The 22,659-nt window shown below is 36.7% G+C and overlaps 1 protein-coding gene across 2 annotated transcripts; it reads right to left on the reverse strand.

Annotated features, from left to right (window-relative positions):
* Positions 1–13,944: 13,944 nt before the first annotated feature.
* Positions 13,945–22,511, reverse strand: LOC306859322 (uncharacterized protein). 2 transcript variants are annotated; one of them, XM_079400314.1, is made up of 7 exons: positions 22,071–22,511; positions 20,199–20,357; positions 18,847–19,044; positions 17,932–18,066; positions 17,681–17,810; positions 17,470–17,588; positions 13,945–16,260 (listed from the first exon to the last, which is right to left on the reverse strand). In XM_079400314.1, the coding sequence occupies exons 2-7, from the start codon at positions 20,241–20,243 to the stop codon at positions 16,090–16,092; spliced, it is 798 nt and encodes a 265-aa protein (XP_079256440.1). In that variant the 5' UTR covers positions 20,244–20,357; positions 22,071–22,511; the 3' UTR covers positions 13,945–16,089. The 2 variants fall into 2 exon arrangements, with proteins under 2 accessions (XP_079256440.1, XP_079256441.1); XM_079400315.1 differs by lacking the exon at positions 22,071–22,511 and having other exon boundaries at positions 20,199–21,334.
* Between the last annotated feature and the right edge of the window lie 148 nt (positions 22,512–22,659).

The raw sequence follows: 22,659 nt of genomic DNA on the forward strand, positions 1-22,659 counted from the left end.
CAATTGTAATGCCTGTTTAGCGTCCTATTCTATTCCATTCCATTCTATTCTATTCTATTCATGACTCAAAGTCAATCCAAGAGCGCCCTCTGATGGTTTGGGATGAGACACGCAGTCCTGAGGCTGAACTGCATTGAGTATTTACTACACAGCTTTTTTTTTACTTTATTTTTGTTGACCTGTTATGCTTTCAAGGCACATTTTACTCCATTATGCATGTAAAAGTACAAGTGTTTTTTAATATATCCACAACTGTGAGGTTAATTAGTCATTTTTCCTCTAAATGAATTGTCAATTTTGGTTTGGTTGTAAATTACATGCAGCATATGGCATAATTTTAAGAGGTCCTAAAACAGGCAGTTATTTAAAAACCCAGAATAGCTGTCTTGTCTGCAAGCGCTTTAACAATGCATTAGGAAAGCGTTTATTCCACTAAATATTCTGGAATAAAAATCTTTTTTTTTGCTAAACAGACACATTTTGTGTGTGTGTGTGTGTGTGTGTGTGTGTGTGTGTGGAAATGCTGCAAGGAGGTTTGACAGCTTCGCATGCCTGCTTTTTCTCTGGTGGATTCCTCCCGTCTCTCATTTTAATGCAAATGAAAGGTTCCCCTGGAGAAATGGCTGTAAAAATAGTAGTATATCACATACATGCCTCAGAATCATACCTAGGACACAGTTATCGCACTGGGGGCGGAGACGAGACATGTGCAATCTCAGGGGTCACTGTGACCAATGCTTTGAACGAGTTCACTAAGATTTTATCAGGTTACATGCAAAGAGTGTCTGTGTCTGAAACAGAAGGAGCTGCCTCAGTCTATGACTTTGTAAGCATATTTGTATTTTCTTCCAGTTACCATATTCGGCTCCATAATGGCTCGTCTAATGAGCTACAGCAAATTAAAGAGAGCTTTACACATAACCAGACATAAAGCAAATATTTGGAATGAACGACTTTTCTTCTTTCTGTTCCATCAGATGCCATTTTTATTCTTTCCACCAACCACCAAACCATCTACAGCAAATTTAATATTACCAAGTAAATATTTAATGCCTTCAATGCCTGTTTCTCTGTAGAAATGGACTCATAAGTGGAAAAAAAGAACATTCATATTAAATGAGTTAACTTCTTAAAAAATGTGATAATTTAGTATTACTAATATGCTATTATAGTTTATGTTAACATTTTGAATTAGAATTTAGAATTTTAATATTTTTTGTTTTCATTTGAGTTATTTGGTTGTCTGTTTTTGGTAATGAGGTTTGCTATGAGGTTTTAGATGTTAGTTTGAGATAATTATAAAGTTTTAATTATTTTAGTACTTCAATTAAAAAAAGAGAAATGTTGTGTAGGCTACTAGCTGGAACAAAATACATTTATTTATTTATTGGTAAATTTGATTTTATTTCAGGTGATGTTTATTATTTTATTTCAAGTATTAAAGATGTTTTTTAATGGTTTTAGTTATAGTTTTTAGTTAATGATAATAATAATCCTGCTTTAAACTGTGCTACATTAGACACCAATTCTATTCCTTCAGGCAAACAACAAAACAAACAGTTCTGATGAACTCAAGTGAGCATAAGAGATTATCAAGCAAATACTTAACTAATATTTTGTGATAGAAATGGTATTAAAAATGACAAAATGGGTATTTAAAATCAATGAAATGGTGAATAACTTTACTTAGTTGTACTATACGTCTATCCCTCACAGCCTCATTTTCATTCACACACAAAAAAAGGCTTCTATCCTGACTAAGACACATTCTCCTGATTTGTACTGCAGAAGCTGGAATGGAAAATGATCTTCAGAGGCTTTGACTGAAGGTTACAAAAGTTCACCGTCATGTGGGATATGCAGTTGTAATGAGAGACAGGTTTTGGACAGGACTTGTTTAGGCCAGTCTGCCTCCGTAACAAACAGCTGCAGACAGAGAACTTCCTTGGCCCTAGTCCAGCACATTTCCTCGACCCTCTATCCTCCTCTTTAATAATGCTTTGGCATCCATATGAAAGTTGCTGGGAAAGTTTCCTTTGTCTCGGCTGATATCTTAAAGTGTGCTTTTCTGAGCAATGAAACATGACGTTGGCCCCTGAGCGCCCCTCCCTCCCAGAGGGAGTTCCCTAACCCCGTCTCCGAGAGCCTCGCGGGCGCTGGCGTCTTATCTCCAAAGCATGAGAGCCTTCAGCTCCAAATTTATTTGACCAATTGAGTTAAGTAGCTCTTTCATTATGAGGTCATTCATTATGATTCATTAGCGGATGGGTAAGAGTCGCAGATAAAACCTCAGCGTCTCGCTCATCTGTGTGTTATGAAGTGTACAACATGCTCCCATTGAATAAAGCAAAGTGCCGTGGGACAGTGGAACAAGGTTTTTAAGATATTATCAACCGCAATAAAGGAAAAGGAGCAAAGGGTAATCAAGAGTCGGTGTGCGACGCGTGAAAGGACATGTACAAGGGTCTTTGTGTTAATAGTAAACTAACTGTAAAGGTAAAGTCTGCCTTTTTTGAAACTTACAACTATAAGTCAGTCAGTGGTGTGTTGAATGTCCTGAAAAGGGCAAACACTGCAACTCTGTGGTGCTGTAAAAACATTGCTCTGTTTGTTTGAGCTGAGGAGGTCTGAAATACCTGGAGAAAGCTATCCATTAGCATTCTGCATTTCAATGGCAAATGCAACTCCATTTTGCAGATAAGTTCAATAATAAAAGCAATTCTTGCAAAGGTGTGCCTACACAGAATGTTTAGAGATACATTAAGACAAACAAAGCCCTGCTAATAAAAGTTATCATGTCTAGGCCATATCTTTCAGAGTCATTCATTCAGGAATTTGACTAAAGTGGTTGCTCTGTATGCTGTTTTTGATTCACCAAAAAAAAAAATTTAAAAAAAGAAACCGGCAGTTGATCAGGAATTGGACTATGCTGATCATGCTGTATGTTTTTGATTCACTAAAAATAACCGGCACATATGAGTTATTGTTTTCATTAGAGTTATTCTTCTGGTGTCAGGCTACATGGTCAGAGTGAATGTTTTTGATTCACTAATAAAGAGCTGGCACATAAGAGTCATTCTTTCGGAATTAGAAACCAGACTACACTGCATGGTGTGTTTCAAGTTGTAGATTCAGCAGCACTGTAAAAATAACATCTGTTAGGGGTTTTGTTCATTATTTTGTCTCTTTTTGCAGAAAAATGTCATCATTTCAATGGCTGTCAATGCGGAAGCATGATGCTTATTTACCAGCATCTATTTGTCAAGCCAACCAACCAAAACAGTTGGACATTGGGTTACCCAACTGGGATGGGATTATACAGGCCTCAGAAATGATTTGGCTAACCAAGCCACGCTTAAAAATACATTGATGTATTTGCATTATATTGTGCATCTACTGTATACATTTACAGTTGCCACGTGTAATTTTGATCAGTATTATTTAATCTATTCTATGAAATTCAGACATAAAATTCAATCTGTTTTAAGTTTCAAAAGAGTTTGAATTACTGTTTGAAACAGTAATTATTTTAGTGCAGGAATCACATGCACCTTGACCACATGCTAATACACCTGAAAAAAGTGCATTGCCCCCAGGAACGACATGTTCACTCGGATGGTCCTGTTTATGACCTCAAGCAATCACTATATTGATGCATCTGATTTGAATAGCATGTTCTTAACCCTTTGTGGAATATGAGAGGTAAGTCAAGGTTACGAGAGATGATAGATGTATCTGTATAGATAGCAAAATGGCAGGTGTTGAGATAAGACTTCTGTTTGACCCCAGCAAGGCAGAAATGAGGTCAAATTTGACCCCTGTTTTTCATCTATGCCCCTCTAACATGCCTGACGCTCATCCGGCCTTTCATCTGGATATTCCAGCAGCATCTACGAGCAACCGATAAATGCCTTTCATCGACTAATTACAGTGGCATGGCTGTAAACGGCAAAAAGGTAATTTATATTAATTATAGAGGAATGAGCATAATAGACTGAAACAGTGTGGCTTGACACGCTGTACAAAACACGCAGTAAAATTGTCAGAGGCGTGTGGACTAGAGGCCTGTAATTGATAGATGCTGTTTGTGTGTGTGTAGTAGTGAACGGGTGCAGCAGTCGATAAATTATTATCATCTGCAAGCTTGCAGTCTGTATGTCATCGAATGAGTATTCCAGACTTGCGCTTTTTCACGAAAATCTGCACGCTTATTGCAATCAGAGTCATTTTCTATTCTCAGGTGAAGGGGAGGGCGACACAAAAGCGTCAGTGTTTCGTATTAATCATGCATGCAGCTCAGGGACGAAGCTGAGCAAACAGCTCGCCTGCGATAAATGTAGATAAATTACGGCGTGCTCTCGGAACAGGCTAATTCAGACAGGCCAAATTCATCAAAAGGCCATAGAAAATGACTGGGAATAGAGGACGGGTAATGCACGAATACATTCGGACGCAACCAGGCCGAGATAAGAGCGCTGCTCGCCATCGCCACACTCCCCAGGCTCAAGTGTTCGCTAACGGAAACGCCCCCATAAGGCCTGATGTGTTTTATGGCGCCTCTCGGCCTCACAGGGAATGTTTATGGATTCCCGTCGAATAGAAAATCATTTCACCTTGGAGGCAGAGGCAGCCAAAATCAACAGCAATGCCATAGCTTTTGCCGATCCAGTAGTATTTCAACAAGCTCTTCTATGCGGTGTAAAAATAACAACATCTTTGCAGTAAGGTATCTGTCTCCTGAAATCATCAGAAGCTGTCAATTTTGCAGATATGTGAAAAATCCTTCAGATAAATCTGGTATCCCGTGCAATCAAAGTCAAGTCCTGTTCGTATTCATTTCATAATTGCACAATATTTATTCAAGAGCACATTAAGCGTTTCAAACATGCCATTCGGAAAGGCTAAGATGTTATTCCTCTGGCTGGATTGGCGGGTAAGAGTACACCTTATTTTCATATCACATGACGGAGAGTTTAAAAACACATAAATTCAAGCGAAGGCACGCTACATTTATCAGCCAGGCAGTTGGATATGTCCACAAGCCTGTTTAGACATTTCTATTTTCGATTCGCTTGCGCCATTAGTCACTGAATTTGGCCATGGTCCGCCGTTGAAAACGGGGGCCGTCGATCTGAGCTGGAGATGTTTGCGGAGTATAAGCTGCAGCCTGTTAACATTTTAAGAGGAGGCCCTTCTTTCCCTTCTCTGTGATTTAGAACGAGACTCAAATCCCTGAAGAGTCCGTCCTGCTGCGTTACATCTGCACACGCACATGCGTTCGCACACAAACTGGCTCTTTGAGCCGCTCACGTCCATGTGTGTGAGAACATCTGGTCTGCACCCTTGCAGCAACGTGAAAAGGCCCACAGGTCATTGTTTCACACACTCCGACATGTTTCGCTCTCATTTTTATGTCATATCGTATAAAGAAGCGTTTGAGGTTTGCGCTTGACAAGCTATTTCAAATGGGCCGAATGTGTATAATGAGTGTCGTGAACTGAAATAATCGTGACAGAGGCGGTGACTAAGATAGTGATGTAATTGTAGAGTGAGACGCGGCTGTATTTCACTTTTGTTGTAGACACTCAATGTCACACAGCAGTGGTAGCAATTAAGCTTTATGACGGTTTTGTTTCGTGCTTTCGTTCTCTTTCTCTTGTGGTTGTGTTTGGGCTTGTTCCACTCGAGTTTTCACGGCTTACCGCTTACAAAACACTTTGATTTTTTGGCCATTATGGGTTTCAGAAATTAATCTTTGGGTAACCAAAGCAAAATTTTTGCATGCTTTAGCTCTAAGTGCTCAGCTTTTCCCCTCCCTCCTTCCATCTTTCCATCTCTCTCTCTCTCTCTCTCTCATATATACTTTCTTTCCCCCCTCACCCTAGTGGATTCCCCATCTGCACCACAGAGCCCGTTAACAGACGCTCGCCTGACAGATTTACCGCCGCCGTCCCACTATTGGCTGCCAGCGTGACAGAGTTGATTTAATGCTCGTTTCTGATTGGTCCGTGAGCGACAGGCAAATTTATGGCCGTGCTGTGATTCGACGCTGGCTGTCTTTGATGTGAGTTACCGCTCTGTTGCTTATGGGACACAGAAACGGTGTCAGGTTTCAATCGTAAAATCCTCTCCCCAGGGCCCAAGGGAAGGAGCAGGGAGTGCTCGACATTCCTGACGTCATGAGAGCAAGAGAAGGAGGAGAGAAAGAGAGCGAATGATTTGTAGCTGCAGTCATTTTCACTCACACAGGCCTGCTGCAGTTTCTTTGTGGAATGTGTTCACATCCAACTCTCCAACTCCAAAATAATATCCTGTTTCAACACCCGACACTCAAAGAAAACATCTCATATGCAAGGCAAAAATGCAGACAATCTGACTAGCCTGATTCAATCTGATTCATCTCAATCAACACACATCAGAAATGTAAACACGATTGTCATCGCCGTATCCCATTTCTGTTGGGTTGATGTTTGGTTACGATAAATTTGTGGCCTGACACTGATAACCACATATATGTGATAATTCTCATGGTTAAATCCTCACAGTGATTTTCTGATAAATGAGGCATTTAGTCAAAAAGTTGCATTCTTCATTTTTTCTGTTTTGCATAATTTAACTACTATGTCAGCGTAGTACAACTTTAGTACTTCTTTAGAAGAAAATATCTTACCTCTACAATGCTAGTTGTTGTTTCAAAGTGTATAAAGTGATGAACAATCTGTCATCATTGTCTATTTTGTGGAACACAAAAGAATATATTTCGAAAAATTTATTTTTTAGACAATACAATGGAAGTCAACAGGGTTCAGTGTTTTTGTACCCCATTGACATTCATTGTTTTGACAGTTGAAACATTGAAAATATTTTCTTTTGTGTCCCCCAGAATAAAGAAAGTCATACAGGTGAGTAAATGATGACAGAGTAATAATTTTCAAGATACCTATTACTTTGAAGGGTTTCTCAACATTGTTTTAGGTGGTTATAGTTGATCTTTCAACTGTTTATATTTCAGCAGGCAATTTTTTTTGTCTGGTCCATTACAAACATAAAAGCACACCTCTCCTCAACAAGCCACATTATTTGAGGTATTACGGATAGTGCCTTCCTGTAGAGCATGGCATTATCAACACCAAGGTCATTGGAAAAAAAATGCAAAGTTTAAATGCAGCATAACTTGCTTTGGATAAAAGCATCTGCCAAATGCATAAATGCAAATGCTGAATAATTTGCACAGTAAAGTTGCTTTAGTGATGCACACTATGCAGTGTTAAATTATACTGGACTGAAATAATATTCCTGAAGAAGCAGTAAACACATCTTACATGTTTAAATTGGCTTCTGCATTGCAACATATTGTTTCCATGAGGTTTTTTTTACAATCAACACTGGCAATGAACGACCTCTCGACATGTTTCAACTTCCTTTACCTCTTCTGAAACAACACTCACAGTAATTCCCATTAAACTCCAAGACAATTCACTCAAGTGCACCATAATATATGAACATGTGTGGTTGACAGCTTAAAGGGATAGTTCACCCCAAAATGAAAATTCACCCTCATGTCGTTCCAAACCTTTATAACTGACTTTTTTCCATGAAGCATAAAAAAAGTGTCTTTGTTGGTGTTTTTTTTTATGCAATGAATATCAATGGGCTCCAACGTAGCTCGTAGCTTCAGTGTTCTTCAAAATGTCTTTTGTCTTCTTTCTTTTGTGAAGCATGAAAAATATATATGTTTTGAGAGAGGTTTCCGTGATTTTTTTTTGAATGAATGAATGAAAAGTCAATGGGTTCCAATGTTTTTTGTACCCAGTGTTCTTCAAAATATCTTCTTTTGTGACTACAGGTTTGGTACAACATGGAGGCTTAGTAAATGGTGAGAGAATTTTCAATTTATCTCTTTAAGATGCCATTTCTTTCTCATCTAACTCTCTAGATGTAGTAAGATGTGTCCTTTCAATTAGTTTTATTGCAGTTATTAACCTTATGCAACACACTTTCCATTTACATCCGATAGGAAATCCAGCCCTTTTTTGTACTCGAGCTTTAACTTGCTTATAATTCCATATATAATGGTGTGCAGTAAATATATTTCTTCTGATATAATTGTTAAAAACCATGAGAAAGGATCGGGTGTCAGTTCCTAAAGACAAATGGCATCATGCAATTAGTTCAGTGTCACATAAATCTTCACTCGATCTCTTTATCTGCGAGTGTGTATTTGCACGAGGGTGTGTCTTGCCCGCGAACTCGTACTCCTTTGAAAGATGAGAATGCGTTGCGGTATCCCTTAAAATTTCCTTGAAATTATCAAAAGCAGCTCCCCAGTCATTTATTTCCCCATCCATCATTATTCCTCACAGATATTCAGGTCGCATGACCGTGCAGCTTTAGTCTTAAGACATCATAAGGATGTCTGCTCATATCAGAAACGGTTTTTAACCATAGTCCCCTCCTGCTGCCCCTGAGATTAGTGAGGATGTATATGACTCATATCTCTTCAAAGCACTTGAAACTGTCTGGTATAAATCAATGTATCATAAAGCTGATCAATAGCAGCGTACTGCCAAAGTCACTTTGGCCTACTGTCTATCTGTAAGTTACTCTCATCTCCCTAAACGCTTTCCCCTCGTCCATCTATCCCCTTTATATGTGCATCAGTCGCATGGCTGATGCCGATCAGATCAGCGGCGGTGTGCGTGAACCCCCTGTAACAGCCATGACCCGTGAAAATTTCTAAGGGTATATAGCAAGGCCGGTGCCGTCTGTCAAAAGCTCAAGGATTCATAAGACGTGCACCTCCACCTCAACTCGCCTGTTCAGGTGGAAAATTGCAGTGGGATGAAATGAAGGCTCACAGAGGCCTTCCCATGCTCACGTGTAATTGCATAACATCTAAAGAGACGCATTAAGGCTTTTTAACATGCACGCCTGCATGCCAGTCGCAGTGTGAACTCTGCTGGAGGCATATTGCATACTTGCACACTATACGTTATGCTTCTCTCTGAACAAACAGGACTCATAAACGTCTCAGTGGTAGAAACAATGACACAAGCTGTTTATGGAAGGTCAGGGAGGTGCGAATGTTCAAATCTTTATTAGTTTAATCAATTTTTCTATAGAGTTAATAAACAAATCACAGCTGGGAACGGAAAACGTGCCTGTGCAAGATAAAAAAAATGCGAATCAGCAGTCAAAAGGGGGAAAGTTTAATATCACTTAATCCACACGAAAATGGCAAAGGAGCAGTCTCGTCTTATTCAGTATCAAAGCAAAACTGTTAAAGCTCATAGAGACACTTGATATACTGGTGATAAGTTAAAGAATTCCCATTAAGCACAAGTTCACGCAGGGAAAAAGTAGCCGTCTTAAGATATATCATGTTTAGAGAGGCTGATTACATTTTAGTCTGATATTCACACACACACACAAAAAAAAAACCAACAGCTTTAGCGGTAGGCTTGTGGAAAAGGATCTTGGCTAGTGATATTTTTTAAAAGTCTCCTATGCTCACCAAGGCTGCATGTATTTGCCAAAATTTGCAAAACTGTTAAGGCTCTTGAAGACACTTGATCTACTGCAAAAGTTTATGGTGATAAATTTAAGAATTCCCATTAAGCACAACAAAAAGCAGCTATAAAAATACATCACGTTATGTTTAATCGGGTATTTGCAAAAAATATAGCAGCATTAGCAGTCTTTTGGCTAGTGATAAAAAGAGCAGAAACACAAAATAACAGCTAATAAACTCAAACTCAACATCTACACTGTTTTTTAAAGTTGTAAATAACAGATCATTGGAGGATGTTTTACAAGAAAGTACATTTCATGTTTAATTCAATGTTACTTGCACTTTCTTTGTAATTATTTGTGAAATTTACTAGCAATTTCTGAGTGAAAACACCAGATCAGTTTCTACACCAAATCAGCGTATGTTTGTAGTTGAAGTTAAGTTTTCATAACCTGCACTGAGGAACGTTCCTGTGGCCTAGATAATATCATCAACGGACCCTTGACTCAAAAAGGGCAACCAGTGCCTGAGACGGGCCCGTGGGCTTCTACAGGGAGGCCCGAAGCAGCGATGGTGGGTCCCAACAAGTGCAGATTGATAGGGTAGCACAGGGCCAGTGTATGTTAATGTATCTGTCGAGGCGAAATGTGCTTCAGCGTGAGAGTGATTTTAACGCTCTCGGCAAGACGCCGAGGCATTTGTCCTGTCATCGGGAATGTGGATGACTCTCGAGCAAGATAAATCTTGACAATGAGGCGCTGGTCAACTGAGCCAGTTCCAGCACTTTGGATTTCCCTCGTAAAACAGAGTTTAAGGGGTTTAACAAAGGAATCTTCAAACGCAACAGCAACCTCAAGAAGAAACGGATGTAGTTTTGCAACTGATTTTGTGCTGTTGCTTTTATAACATATGCATTGTTTTAATTAGCAGCATGGGCATGATGATTAAGCATTTTTCATTAGGTCTTGCAATTTGACACAATACATGACTTAGTTAATATTTGTGAAAGAAGTCTCTTATGCTCACCAAGGCTGCATTTATTTTATTAAAATAAATTGTAATAATAATAAAAAAAATAATATTGGAATAGAACAATATAAAATAATATTACAATAAAAATAAATATTATTAACATTTAAAATATCCACTTTCTATTTTCATTTATTTTAAAATGCAATTTACTCTTGTGATGCAAAGCTGAATTTTCAATATAATCACTCCAGTCTTCACTAAAACACGATCCTTCAGAAATCATTCTAATATGCTGAATTGCTGCTCAAGAAACATTTATTATTATAAATTTAAATATTTTCTTACATTATAAATGTCCTTACTGTCACTTTAACCAATTTAATGCATCCTTGCTAAAAAGAAAATTAAAAAATTAAAAACAATCCCAAATTTTTCACAGTTAACAGTTATATGAAATTATAAAACAGCAAACTGTGGTGTAACCTGGTTAGATCCTAACCAGTGCTAAAATGTGGCACCTCATGGCAGCTTTTGATGGCATTCTGATGTTGATACAGCAGAAAACACAGGAGATGCTGTATCTGTGTGATTTCTTTCCCTTCATTAAACCCAAAAGCAGTCAGAGAATAACATGAGGGTGTCATTTATCATTTCTCAACTTCCTGTTTGCTCTGTGTGAGGGCTGCAAAAGTGCTGAAAGGAAACTAATTGTGCCATTGCACATAAAAGTGAAATTTTCACATGAATATGCATGAACTATTTGGACAGAAAAGTAGGTGAATTCCCCGGCCTGCCATCAGCAGTCGGTGACAGTCATTCTTTTTGAGAACACATGGCAAAAAAACAAAAAAAACACAAGCTGGTTAATTAATCTTCATCAGTTCCAAGTAAGGCTGTATTTTGTTCTCACTTGCTTTTGTATCTTCCATAAAAAACCTACTAAAAAGTCTGCAAAATGTATAAAAGTTACATTTATATAGCACATTTTCATATTTGAGTCCAAAATGATTTAACTTGTAAATAAATGAATACTTTTAATAATTAAAACATTAAATTGATTCAAAGTGACATTAAAATGTCACAAAAGATTTCAATTTCAAATAAATGTTGTTCTCTTGAACTATCAATTCATCAAAGAATTCTGAAAAAGTATCACCATTTCCACAAAAATATTAAGCACCACAACTGTATTCAACATTGATAATAATAATAAATATTTCATTAGCAAATCAGCATATTAGTATGATTTCTGAAGGATAACATGAAACTGAAAACTGGAGTAATGATGCTGAAAATTCAGCTTTTTGCCACAGGAATAAATGACATTTTAAAATATTTTCCAATAGGCAACAGTTATTTTAGATTGCAATAATATTTCACAATATTGCAGATTTGTACTGTATTTTTGATCAAATGAATGCAGTCTTAGCGAGGCTTCTTTAAAAAATTTCTTTAAAAAATAATTGTGAGCGTTAACTTGAAGATCTAACTAAATATTCAATACTGGAGGGAAACAAAAATAATTTTGTTCACTGAAAAACCCACATTGATTTTCTGAAAACCCCCTTAATATCTATGCCGCTTACAGCCCTGTACTTACTCAAATCCTGAAACATCTCACCGATAATAGCTCAAGATCACTTTTAGGACAGTTTAAACCTAAAAACTTACAGTTACCAGCCAATATGTTTAAACACAAGACTACCCCACTCCTAAAGAAGTCCCAACACTTTAATATTTCACTTCCATCGTTTTGGGGCCACTGTATTAATCCGTAGTCCATGTATGCAGCTATATCAGAGAAGACTGAAATTTTAATGAAGATGTGTGCCTCGCTGACGGGCACTGCGCACCTCTGCTTGGTTAAATATCATCGTTAATTAACACGTAAAGGTACGCTCTCAGCAGAATGACAGATGGCTGCAGCGGCGTATAAGAGAAGGTTGATTAATCTATGAATTAAACATTAAATACAGCTGTACATGCAAGTTGAAGTGAATTAGGCCCTACATTAAGGGTTTTGAGGAGGGTTGCATGTGAAATAAGGCCATTGGACTTATCTGAATACAATTAGTAGTATACAAATGTGTGCATGTGCAACATTTGTGTGCTGAGAAGCCATTTTAGGATTTTCAATGATGATTTGACGGTCTCGAATCGTATGAGCACGGCCATGTCTAAGAATCCCTTCTCATCCACCTTGGCTTTAAGAGCGAGTGTGTTAAGTGCTCTCAGCCCACGGGTGTTATAAATCAGGATCAGCAGTCAGGCTAGAGAGGAGAGGGCTATGGCCTCTGTGAAGCAACACAAAGCCAGACTCTTTGTCTAACTCTGTCTCCCTCGCTGGCAATGCGGTTTGAGCTGCCTTGAACGTTTCACTCCATTACATTTCTGCTGGAAATATCAGTTTGTCTTGCCAGCATTAAACTCTTTTTTCCAATACATACAAGTCATACACTTTATTAATAATATTTCCATACTGCAATAAAAGTTCCTTCTATTGTGGGTTAAAATTATGCTTAAGTATATTATAGTGTCTGGAGCTAAGAAACAAGAACAACTTCACTATATATATATATACATACATACACACACACGCATTTCAAACAACACAGCGCCCTCTACTGGATCATATGGACACAGCTGTGCAATTTCTACAGCATGTAGAGCATATATGAACATGTAGGCCGTTATATGTTAGCAATGTAGGTAGTGAATGATGACAGCTAAAATAAAACCCCAAAACAACTATGCTAAATCATTTTTAAAGGACTTTTAAGGGCTAAATCTGTTTATATGCTTCGGCACACTTGTTGAAAATCGGTGGATTGCGCCACCTGCTGGTAAGCATGTACATCAACGTTCAAAATTTTGGGATCAGTAAGATTTTTTTGTTGACAGAAATTATTACTTATATTTAGTTAGGATGCATTCAATTAATCAACAATGTCACAATTCAAATTATTTCTATTTCAAATAAATGCTGTTCTTTGAAAGATGATGATGTTCATAAAATAATTTTAAAAAGTAGCAATTTCCACAAACGTATTAGGTAGCAAAACTGCTTTTCCATCACAGGAATAAACTACATTTATATTGAATTAGAAAAGTTATTTCAAGATTTCATTTATTTCAAATTCTAATTATTTTTCACATTACTTTTTTCATCAAATAAATGCACCCTACAGATTTCTTTATTAAAAAAAATCAAATCTTACCAATCCTTCACTTTTGAATGGTAGTGTATTTCTTAACAAACAACAGTTCATATTTAATGCATCTGGCAGATGCTTGTATCCAAAGCATCAGCTTACTAGCTTTTCTTTTTTAATTAAAAGGCAAAGAAAACAGTCTTAGTGCTGATGAAGACCAGCATGCTATACCAGTTCATAAAAAATACAAGTACAAATAAATACAAATAAGCTTGTGCTGAGTAAACAGAAGCCACTTTTTTTTTTTTTAAGAAAATTTATTGTCAACTTGAGGCCCTAGGACTCACTAAATGGTGTCTAACAGGATAGAATAAAGTTGACCTGTAGTTCATGTTTGAGAGCAATAAAAAATACCAAACATATGGATCAAAGCGTTTTTCAAAATGTTTTTCGTTATTTTAAACAATCACAATACAAGTCCTTTTTCTGTATATGCGTAACGAAAGGAACATGCAAGTGTACACGTAAAAAAATACAGTGAATCCTCTACGTCAGACAGTGGCAGCAGTCTAATCCTACTACGGTTTCTATTTAAATTGCTGAAAAAATATATTAACTCAAGCTTGACTGCGTCAGAAGTCCGTGCTCAAGGGCCGAGGTCTACGCAATAAGAAACATAACGAGACTTCTGCGAAAAACTAGCGGTTTTATATAAACATCTGTCTCTTTATGAACTGTACAACCTGTTAAAAGATTTTCTTTGTTATTCTTGGCTCGGCTTTGCCAATCCAGTGACTTCAGAAAAGAAACTGAGATGCTCGTAGATTTACCGCGCGAGTAACATCATACTGTGACGAAATATGTTACGCAAATACTCGACGAAAAGTCAGTGTTCAAGTTGACCTAAATGCCAACTTCAAAAGCTTGACACCATAATGTAGGCCACAAAAAAATGAGCTCTCCTGTGGATGTAGGATGGATGATGTTCCAGATGTTTCTGCTAAAACCGTAAAGGCCTGTGTAAACCTGTCAATGGCCATGAGCTTTTATCACAGTATTTAAAGGAATAGTTGTCCCCAAAATGTTTTTGCTAAGAATTTATTCACCTTCAGGCCATCCAAGATGTAGACTGATCACTTGCTCACCAATGGATCTTCTTGTAATGAATGGGTGCTGTCAAAATGAGTCCAAGCAGCTAATAAAAACATCACAATAATCCACAAGACTTCAGTTCATGAAATAAATTGTGAAGCTTTAAAATGTCGCTTTTGACCAAAATACCAGCTCATTATACATAATAACATTTCCTCCGGACAAAAAGCCCATCTCCTGTTGTCCTCTCATATCAAAATCCACCGACATATTTGTGTTTTAGACTGTTTTGGCTTGTAAACGGTGCTTAATCTGTGCAGATTTCTCTCTTGATTCAGACGAGATGACTTTTTCACTGGAGAAAGCAATATTATGGATGAAGGAGTATTTTAGCTGGAAGCAATGGCTGTTTGAAGTTTTAAAAAGTCTTAATCAAAAATGATTTAATTAAGTGTTGGACTGGAGTCATGTGGATTGCTTGTGGATTATTGTGATGTTTTTATCATTTGTTTGGACTCTCATTCTGACGGCACCCATTCACTGCAGAGGATCCATTAGTGAGCGAGTGATGCAATGCTACATTTCTCCAAATCTGTTCCGATGAAGAAACAAACTCTTCGATGGCCTGAAGGTGAGTAAATTTTCATTCTTCAGTGAACTATTTCTTTAATGGGTAAACTATTTCTTACACTTTTCGAAAATAATGCATTAATGTGCACACTGAGAAAATGTATTGTATCAGAATGTGTCTACTGTCACTATACGGCTGACTTGTTAGTAATTCTGTAAGTTCAGTGAAATTTTGTGGGGAAAAAGGTCCATTATCTTTTGTCAGTTGTGTAGTGATGCATGTCACATTAAAACCAAGTAGCTGTCTGTTGGTCTAAGCTGTGAATTTGTGTGACCAAATTAAAAAGAAGCAAAATCTACATGGGGAACTTTTTCAGCCTCATGCGAAACTCCCGATTGTGCAGATTCCTATTGAAATGACTGAATTTTGCTTGCAAAATTTTGCAGAGCAACAGTAAATGTAAGCGCATTATAACACTGAGAATCCCAACAATCTACATTCCTGCATGGGAACTACAAAAGGAAGCGTTTCTAAACTACCAGAAGTCAGTATTGCCTGGACTGAATGCACAACTAACCCACCTGCTGATCACAGTTCCGTCTAAAATACAAAATACGCTATTCAGAGTCTAAGCAGTATAAAAGAGTCCACTGGGGTTAAGCCGGGTGAATTAGAGCTGGACATGTTGGAGTCTTTAAACAATTTTTACAGGCTCAGACCCCCGGTCAGGTCATGTTGGCGAGTCCATTGTGTTTGCTGGGAAGTGGTTTGTACAAGCGATCGGAAGGCTGTCACACCGCCAGCCTACTGTTGTTTGTCTGCAGTGGGCTCCAAGACGCCGAGTGCTGGGAGGGGTCCTGAGAATACGACCGTCCCTCACAGCACGGCTGGTTCTCCTCTTTAGGGATGCCCACGGCACACAAACGTCGATGCCGTAGTAACCGGTCGGTTCTGGAAAAGTTCTGTGTGACAGAAGACTGAGTTAGCCTCTTTATACATGCAGTTTAAATGAACTGATTCCCAGTGTCAAAAGAGTTTCCCAAAAGCCCATGCATGCCATTTGTTGGAACTACTGTTTTATTGTTTGGTTACATACTTTTGTAATCACTATGTTTGAGTATATCAATTACATTTAATGTAAAAATGCACTATTTTTAATATTAATGTTCAAGGCTGCATTTATTTGATCAGAAAGTCTTCAGTGTCACATGACCTTTCAGAAATCATTCTGATATGTGTCGGTGCTCAATAAACATTTCTTATTATTTTCAGTGTTTAAAAAAACAGATTTTTGTGAAAACTGATCTTTTTTTTCAGGATTCTTTGATGAATAGAACATCATTTATTTGAAACAGAATTTTTTTTTTGTAATATTATAAATGTTTTTACTGTCAGTTCTGATCAAATGAATGCATGCTCGTTGAATAAAAGTATTACATTTCTTTTTTTTTTTTTTTTAAATCTTACAGACCTTTTTTAATCTTACAGAATCAGTAGTGAATAGCTCCAGTTTGATATTGCAGACAGAATCAGACTCAGATCATGATTTTTGCCAGCTAAATTGCCCTACCAGCTTGAAAACAATATTGTATCAAGTTTCCTGGCATAATTCAGGCATAAGCACTCATAAAAGTATATGCATTAAGATTTTGTTAATAATCTGCTATCACAATAATAAAGGCAAAATCAACATAAAATGTCAACATGAAAGCAAAACTTACCATATTTACTTTCTCAATACACATTTATAGTCTTATTGTGCACAATTTATCAGTAATAAGAGTTATAGTCGGTTATTCAAAATAAAAAACTATCTTCGAACTGTCCATCATCTAAATATAATTAACTCTTAACTTTCCTATTTTTTTAGCTAGCATCACAAAGCTATCTTATTTTTCAACTCCTCCCCTTCAACTACTTCACTTCATTCTTGCAAAATAACCATTTTTAATGATGAAATTGATTCCTGGTGGATACAATAATGCTTTTGCTCCTTACATATCCTGTTTCGCTTTTTGTGAATTTGTCATATCACAAACATATAAAGCCCCATTATGTTGCCAGACACTAAAAAGTACTATACTATTATCATAAAGACATAAATTTTTGCACGTAATGGGCAAACAGCAAGCTCCCTGTGAATACAACTGCTTGTGTTTGTCATGTCTCACCTGTTGGCAGCGGTCACACTGATAAGGCTTCTCACCGCTGTGAACACGTTTATGTCTTTCCAGGTGGTAGCGCTGAATAAACCTCATGTCACACATATCACACCCGAATGGCTTTTCCCCTAAAACACACACAGATGTGCACATATTTACTTCATGCATCTCTTTGTATGAATCGTAAGATGGTGTGCAAGCAGAAAGGCTCATGGTGTACCTGTATGGGTGAGAATGTGCCGTTTGAGGTGGTAACTACTGCGGAAAGCACTGTAGCAGTGCTCACATATGAAATTCTTCTGCACTTGAGAGCTAAGAGAGATATCGTCATTAACGTCAGGAATCTCCACCTTCATGTCACAAACAGAAAAAAACCCGCATTCAGTCAGGATACGAATACGAGCGGAAGTGTGTAAATGTGATAAACAGGCAAAATCACAGAGCAATACTGCAGACAGACTGAACGCATGCCTGGGGTTTTTCTCTCATTTTGGTGGGAAGTCCAGACTTCCTGTTCTTCTTCTTTGGCTGCATGTTCTGGCTGGCTTGCATGTCTTTTTCATCCAAGAGCCTGGAAGAGTGAAACTCTCCATCCTTGCGGATGAGCTGTTCAAAAACAGAGTATATAAGTCACCGAATTAAAGGCAAATGATCTTATAACATATGAAGCTAATAAATTCAGAAGTATTTCAAAATCCAGCCACTAGAATTTAAATATACACTACTGTTCAAAAGTTTGGGGTCAGCAAGATTTTTTTTAAATGTATTTTAAAGAAGCCTCTCACCAAGACTGCACTTATTTAATTAAAAAATACAGTAAAAACATAAATATAGTTGAATATTGTTACAATTTAAAATCACTGTTTTCTATCTGAAAATATTTTAAAATGTAATTTTTTTTTTTAGAATTATTTGATGAATAGAACATTCTTAGAAAGAACAAAGAAATCTTTTGAAACACTATAAATGTCTTTGACCAATTTAATGCATCCTTGTTGAATGAAAGTGTTAAATATATATGAAGAGTTCATTTGCAAAAATGGATAACTCTGTTTTTAAAAATGTTTAAAAAAATCATGTTTTTTTTATCCTGCATTCCAATTAATATGATTATAAGATTAAATAATAATAACTAAACAAATACAGCTAACACAATTTGGTAGTTTGCATTTGGTAGTTTTTATCCAAACAAAGCAATTCAAAATCCATTCAAAACACACATTTTATCATTTCATGCATTCCCTGGGAATTGAACCCATGACCTTAGTATTAGCTACAGGATTCTATGGAAGAATTTCAAAATTGAAATGAATAGTTCACCTCAAAAATTCATTCCAGACCAATACGACTTTCTTTCCCAACACAATTTATGTGTTTTTCCCTTACCAGTGGTGGGCAGCTGACTCCTGAGGGAAGCACCATGTGGCCGTGTTGGCTGTGGGTGTCCTGGTTGTGGTTCTGGTTGTGATTGTTTTCTCTCTGTCCCTGGCCCAGATGAGAGCCCATCTTCTTATGGCTGGGCATGGAGCCAGCTTGCATGAGTGCCATGCTGGACAGCACCGCTTCACAGCCAAGCAACCCAGCCTGTGTAGAAATACAACCACAAACATACACATCTGTTCAAAAACAAACTAACAACGCTTCACAAAGGCACTAATCTGATGGGTTGGAAATTTAGCTTGAAATCTGATAATTGTGACCCAGTTACCACTTTCAAGATCTGTCAAATTAATTTAGAGGCCATAATTATGCAGTTATGTCAAGAACATGCCCAGGGCATTTTACCATGAAATATAAATAAATAATAAACCTTATTATTACTAACAACATTATCATCTTAATGATCCTAAAATTAAATGATCCATGCAAAAAATAATATAATTATTAGCAATGTCATCTTAATGATCCTTAAAACACATAATTATACAAATAATAATAATACTGACTGTTATATGAACCTTATATGAACCTGAGTAATTGTCATCTCATGCCATTATTAACAATATTGTCTTAATGATCCTAAAATACATAATTCACATTAGAATTAGTAGTAGTAGTAGTAGCAGTAATGATACATTATGTAAAATTATTATTATTTTTTCTATAAATGATGTAGTTTAGAATCATTAAGACAAAAATGTTAATTAAATTTTTTATTATTATTATTTTTTATCAACATTATTGTCTCAATGACCCAAAAATACAAATGCAAAAATAATAACAATTTTGCTAAAATAAAATCAATTTTTAGGTCATTAAGATTTTTGCATTATGACATTGTTGTAACAATTATGCACATCTTTCCCCACAACTTACAGTATCGTATTATTCACAAAGGTCATTCTCATTATTGCAATACATTAATTGGTCAGTGTACTGCAGTAAAATGTATAATCAGGTAAAGATATAATTTAAAACACTACAATTATGTGAAATGGGCTTAATTGCCATGAAGCTGTTCAAAAAATCCTAAATGGCCCTAAAAAATGCTTTACTTTCTTCATGCGAAATATAATTTTGGGAGAAATATGTCCCAGATACGTCCTTTTGTGAGATCCACCCCATTACTTGTAAAAAAATCTGTGTACGTTTTGTGTCAAGTCACGCTGTGGAAGTGAATTACAAAGAGTTAATACACAGAAACGCCAAGCAAAAGGAAAATGAAGGGCTTCTTTTTCAAACAAATGTGGACAAATGCAGAAAATGCAAATGAAGAAGAGAAAAAAAAACACACTGACCCATTTCATGTGATCTCGCACTGAGCTGTTGGAAAGGTGTGACATCGCAGTGGTGAGAGTGTGTGTGTGTGTGTGTGTGTGTTGGGGTACAGAAAGCTTCGCTCTGGGCAGGGAGAGTGTTTAGAGACCACACAAGCCCCAACCATCAGGGGCCCAAGCCTAGAAACAGAAGGAGGGATATAAAGCCAGGGTAATATCCATCTCTGTCTATGATGTTTCCACACATCTAGCCCACCACTAACAGAAGTTGTCAACCGTGGACAAATCATGGCTTTTATTCGCTAGAATCAGACATTTTCCATGTCTGCATTGCCAAGCCTCTGTTTATGTAGGCTTATAGGGCTGTGTTTTTAAGCCATAAGAGTATGACTTCAGATTGGCGTCAAGAGTCCCTAAATGACATCTGGAAACAAACCAGGTCAAAACTGAAACTGAGTGGAGTGGATTCTCATCGGTTCTGTCAAACTCAAATGGTAGGAATACATCCGAGCGTTTATGCCCTGTTGATTTTGGATTTGGTTGGTCGGATTCTGGGACTCACTGGAATAAAAAACAGATTTATTTCAACCACCCTCTTCCCTTCCATCGCTTATTCCTGTGCATTAGTCCGACTAACTCACCCTCAAAGATCCAGATAAACACAACTATAAATCATGAATGAACAAAATGGAAGCCACGGAACAATGAATGCAATTGACAAAATGAACATGGTATGATTGCAATGACATATAGATCGAGGCGAGTGGGTGAATACTGTATATTGTGATTTCCATTCATTTGGCAACCGACAGGGTTCTGGAGGTTAAATTAATTCCAGGAGATAGAAAATAAAATTGCATCAGTCTTATCGCATGACAAACAGATTGCAACCTACAGCAAAGAAAACAAACTTTACAAGAACAACTCAATTGCGTCTATGTAACACACTCGATTATGACTCATTTAGCCTGTAATAATTGGTAATAACTCAAACTTCTTTGCGGTTTGGTGTGCTTATTAGAAACCATGATTTATGCATGCAAATTAAAGCAAGTATTAACCCGCTCAGACCCAGTGACTGTTACAATGAACATTACTTTTATTTATTCACTTAGTTAGTGACATAATTACACATATACCTTTCGAAAAAATTTGAAAAGTTGCAAGCCTGAACCACAAATGTGTTTACAAACACAAAAACAAACTTTGCTTAGCTTGCTCCCAAGAGTGAAATTTATAATAAATAAACTAATCATAACCACTATTAACTTTTAATATGCATGTAAACATTTCACTTAAAAAACACTTGATTTAAAAACAGAAAAATGTAGCGTTATTTAAGATTAAGTTTGTTAAAATTCATTTTATAAACTATATGTAGGCCTATTTAAAGTTCTTTATGAACATATAAAATCCATATGCAGTTATCTGGACATTGCTACAGTTCATAACAAACGTGCATTGTAATGAAATAACTATTCATAATAATCATGTATATATGACAGAATCATATGTTATAATATATATTCATATATGGCTAAATTATATATAATAGCAATATATACTCAATGTATGGTTGAATTGAGAGTAGAAATAAAGCATTGCCATATTATTGGGGTCTGTAGAACAGAATTCAGGTCTGAACGGTTTAAAAGTAACAAAATGCGCGAATTTAGAGATTGACAGTCTCAATTTCTGAGTGAAATTAATTTTCCTTCAGTCTGGACTGTAAACACATGACTAATGTAAACTCCTCCATTCATCCTGCAGCACAACACGGCGTGAGTTCACCGCCTATTTAACTTCATATTTCAGTGCAATTAAAACAGTGAATCATTGTTGAAATGTTGTTGTAGGTTTAATAACCGCAGTACCGCAGCGCATTTGTTTTACCTTACTCTTCTTCGTTTATAGTAGCCCAATATTTTCTTGTCGGACAAATTTTTCAGTTTACAAACACAGGAAACGTTACCGGAAGTGCTCTCTGGGGAGAGCGTCTGCCACGTGACCACCACACTGGCAACAAATTATAGGCTACTTCCGGTGTAAATAAAGCCCACGAGTGTTTTAAGGGAATTTATTTTATTAATATGGAAAATGTTGTGGTGCTTGCGAAACTGAACCTTTTTTTTATATTTGGAAACAAGAAAATGTATATTTAAATCCTTTATAATATAAAGGTTTTCGTGACAAATAAAAAATACAGATTTCAAAACAAAAACAAATAAAGCTTTCAGCTTCAAAGGACATGTTCAGCGTATCGTATATTGACCTATTGTTTGGGTAGGTCTCCTTTATAAAGGAGACTAAACAAAAGAACAGTCACAATTTAAGACAATCAAGTCATTATATCATCAACTAATTTATAGAATATCCTTATTAAATTATGGACACCAAGAAAAAAAAAAGTAATTTACTAAAATAAAATATTTTGCATACTTAAATTTAAAGCTGTTTTTGAATGGCACACATAAAAACAAGT

Source organism: Barbus barbus (genome assembly GCF_936440315.1).
Source record: "Barbus barbus genome assembly, chromosome: 40".
Lineage (NCBI taxonomy): Eukaryota > Metazoa > Chordata > Actinopteri > Cypriniformes > Cyprinidae > Barbus > Barbus barbus.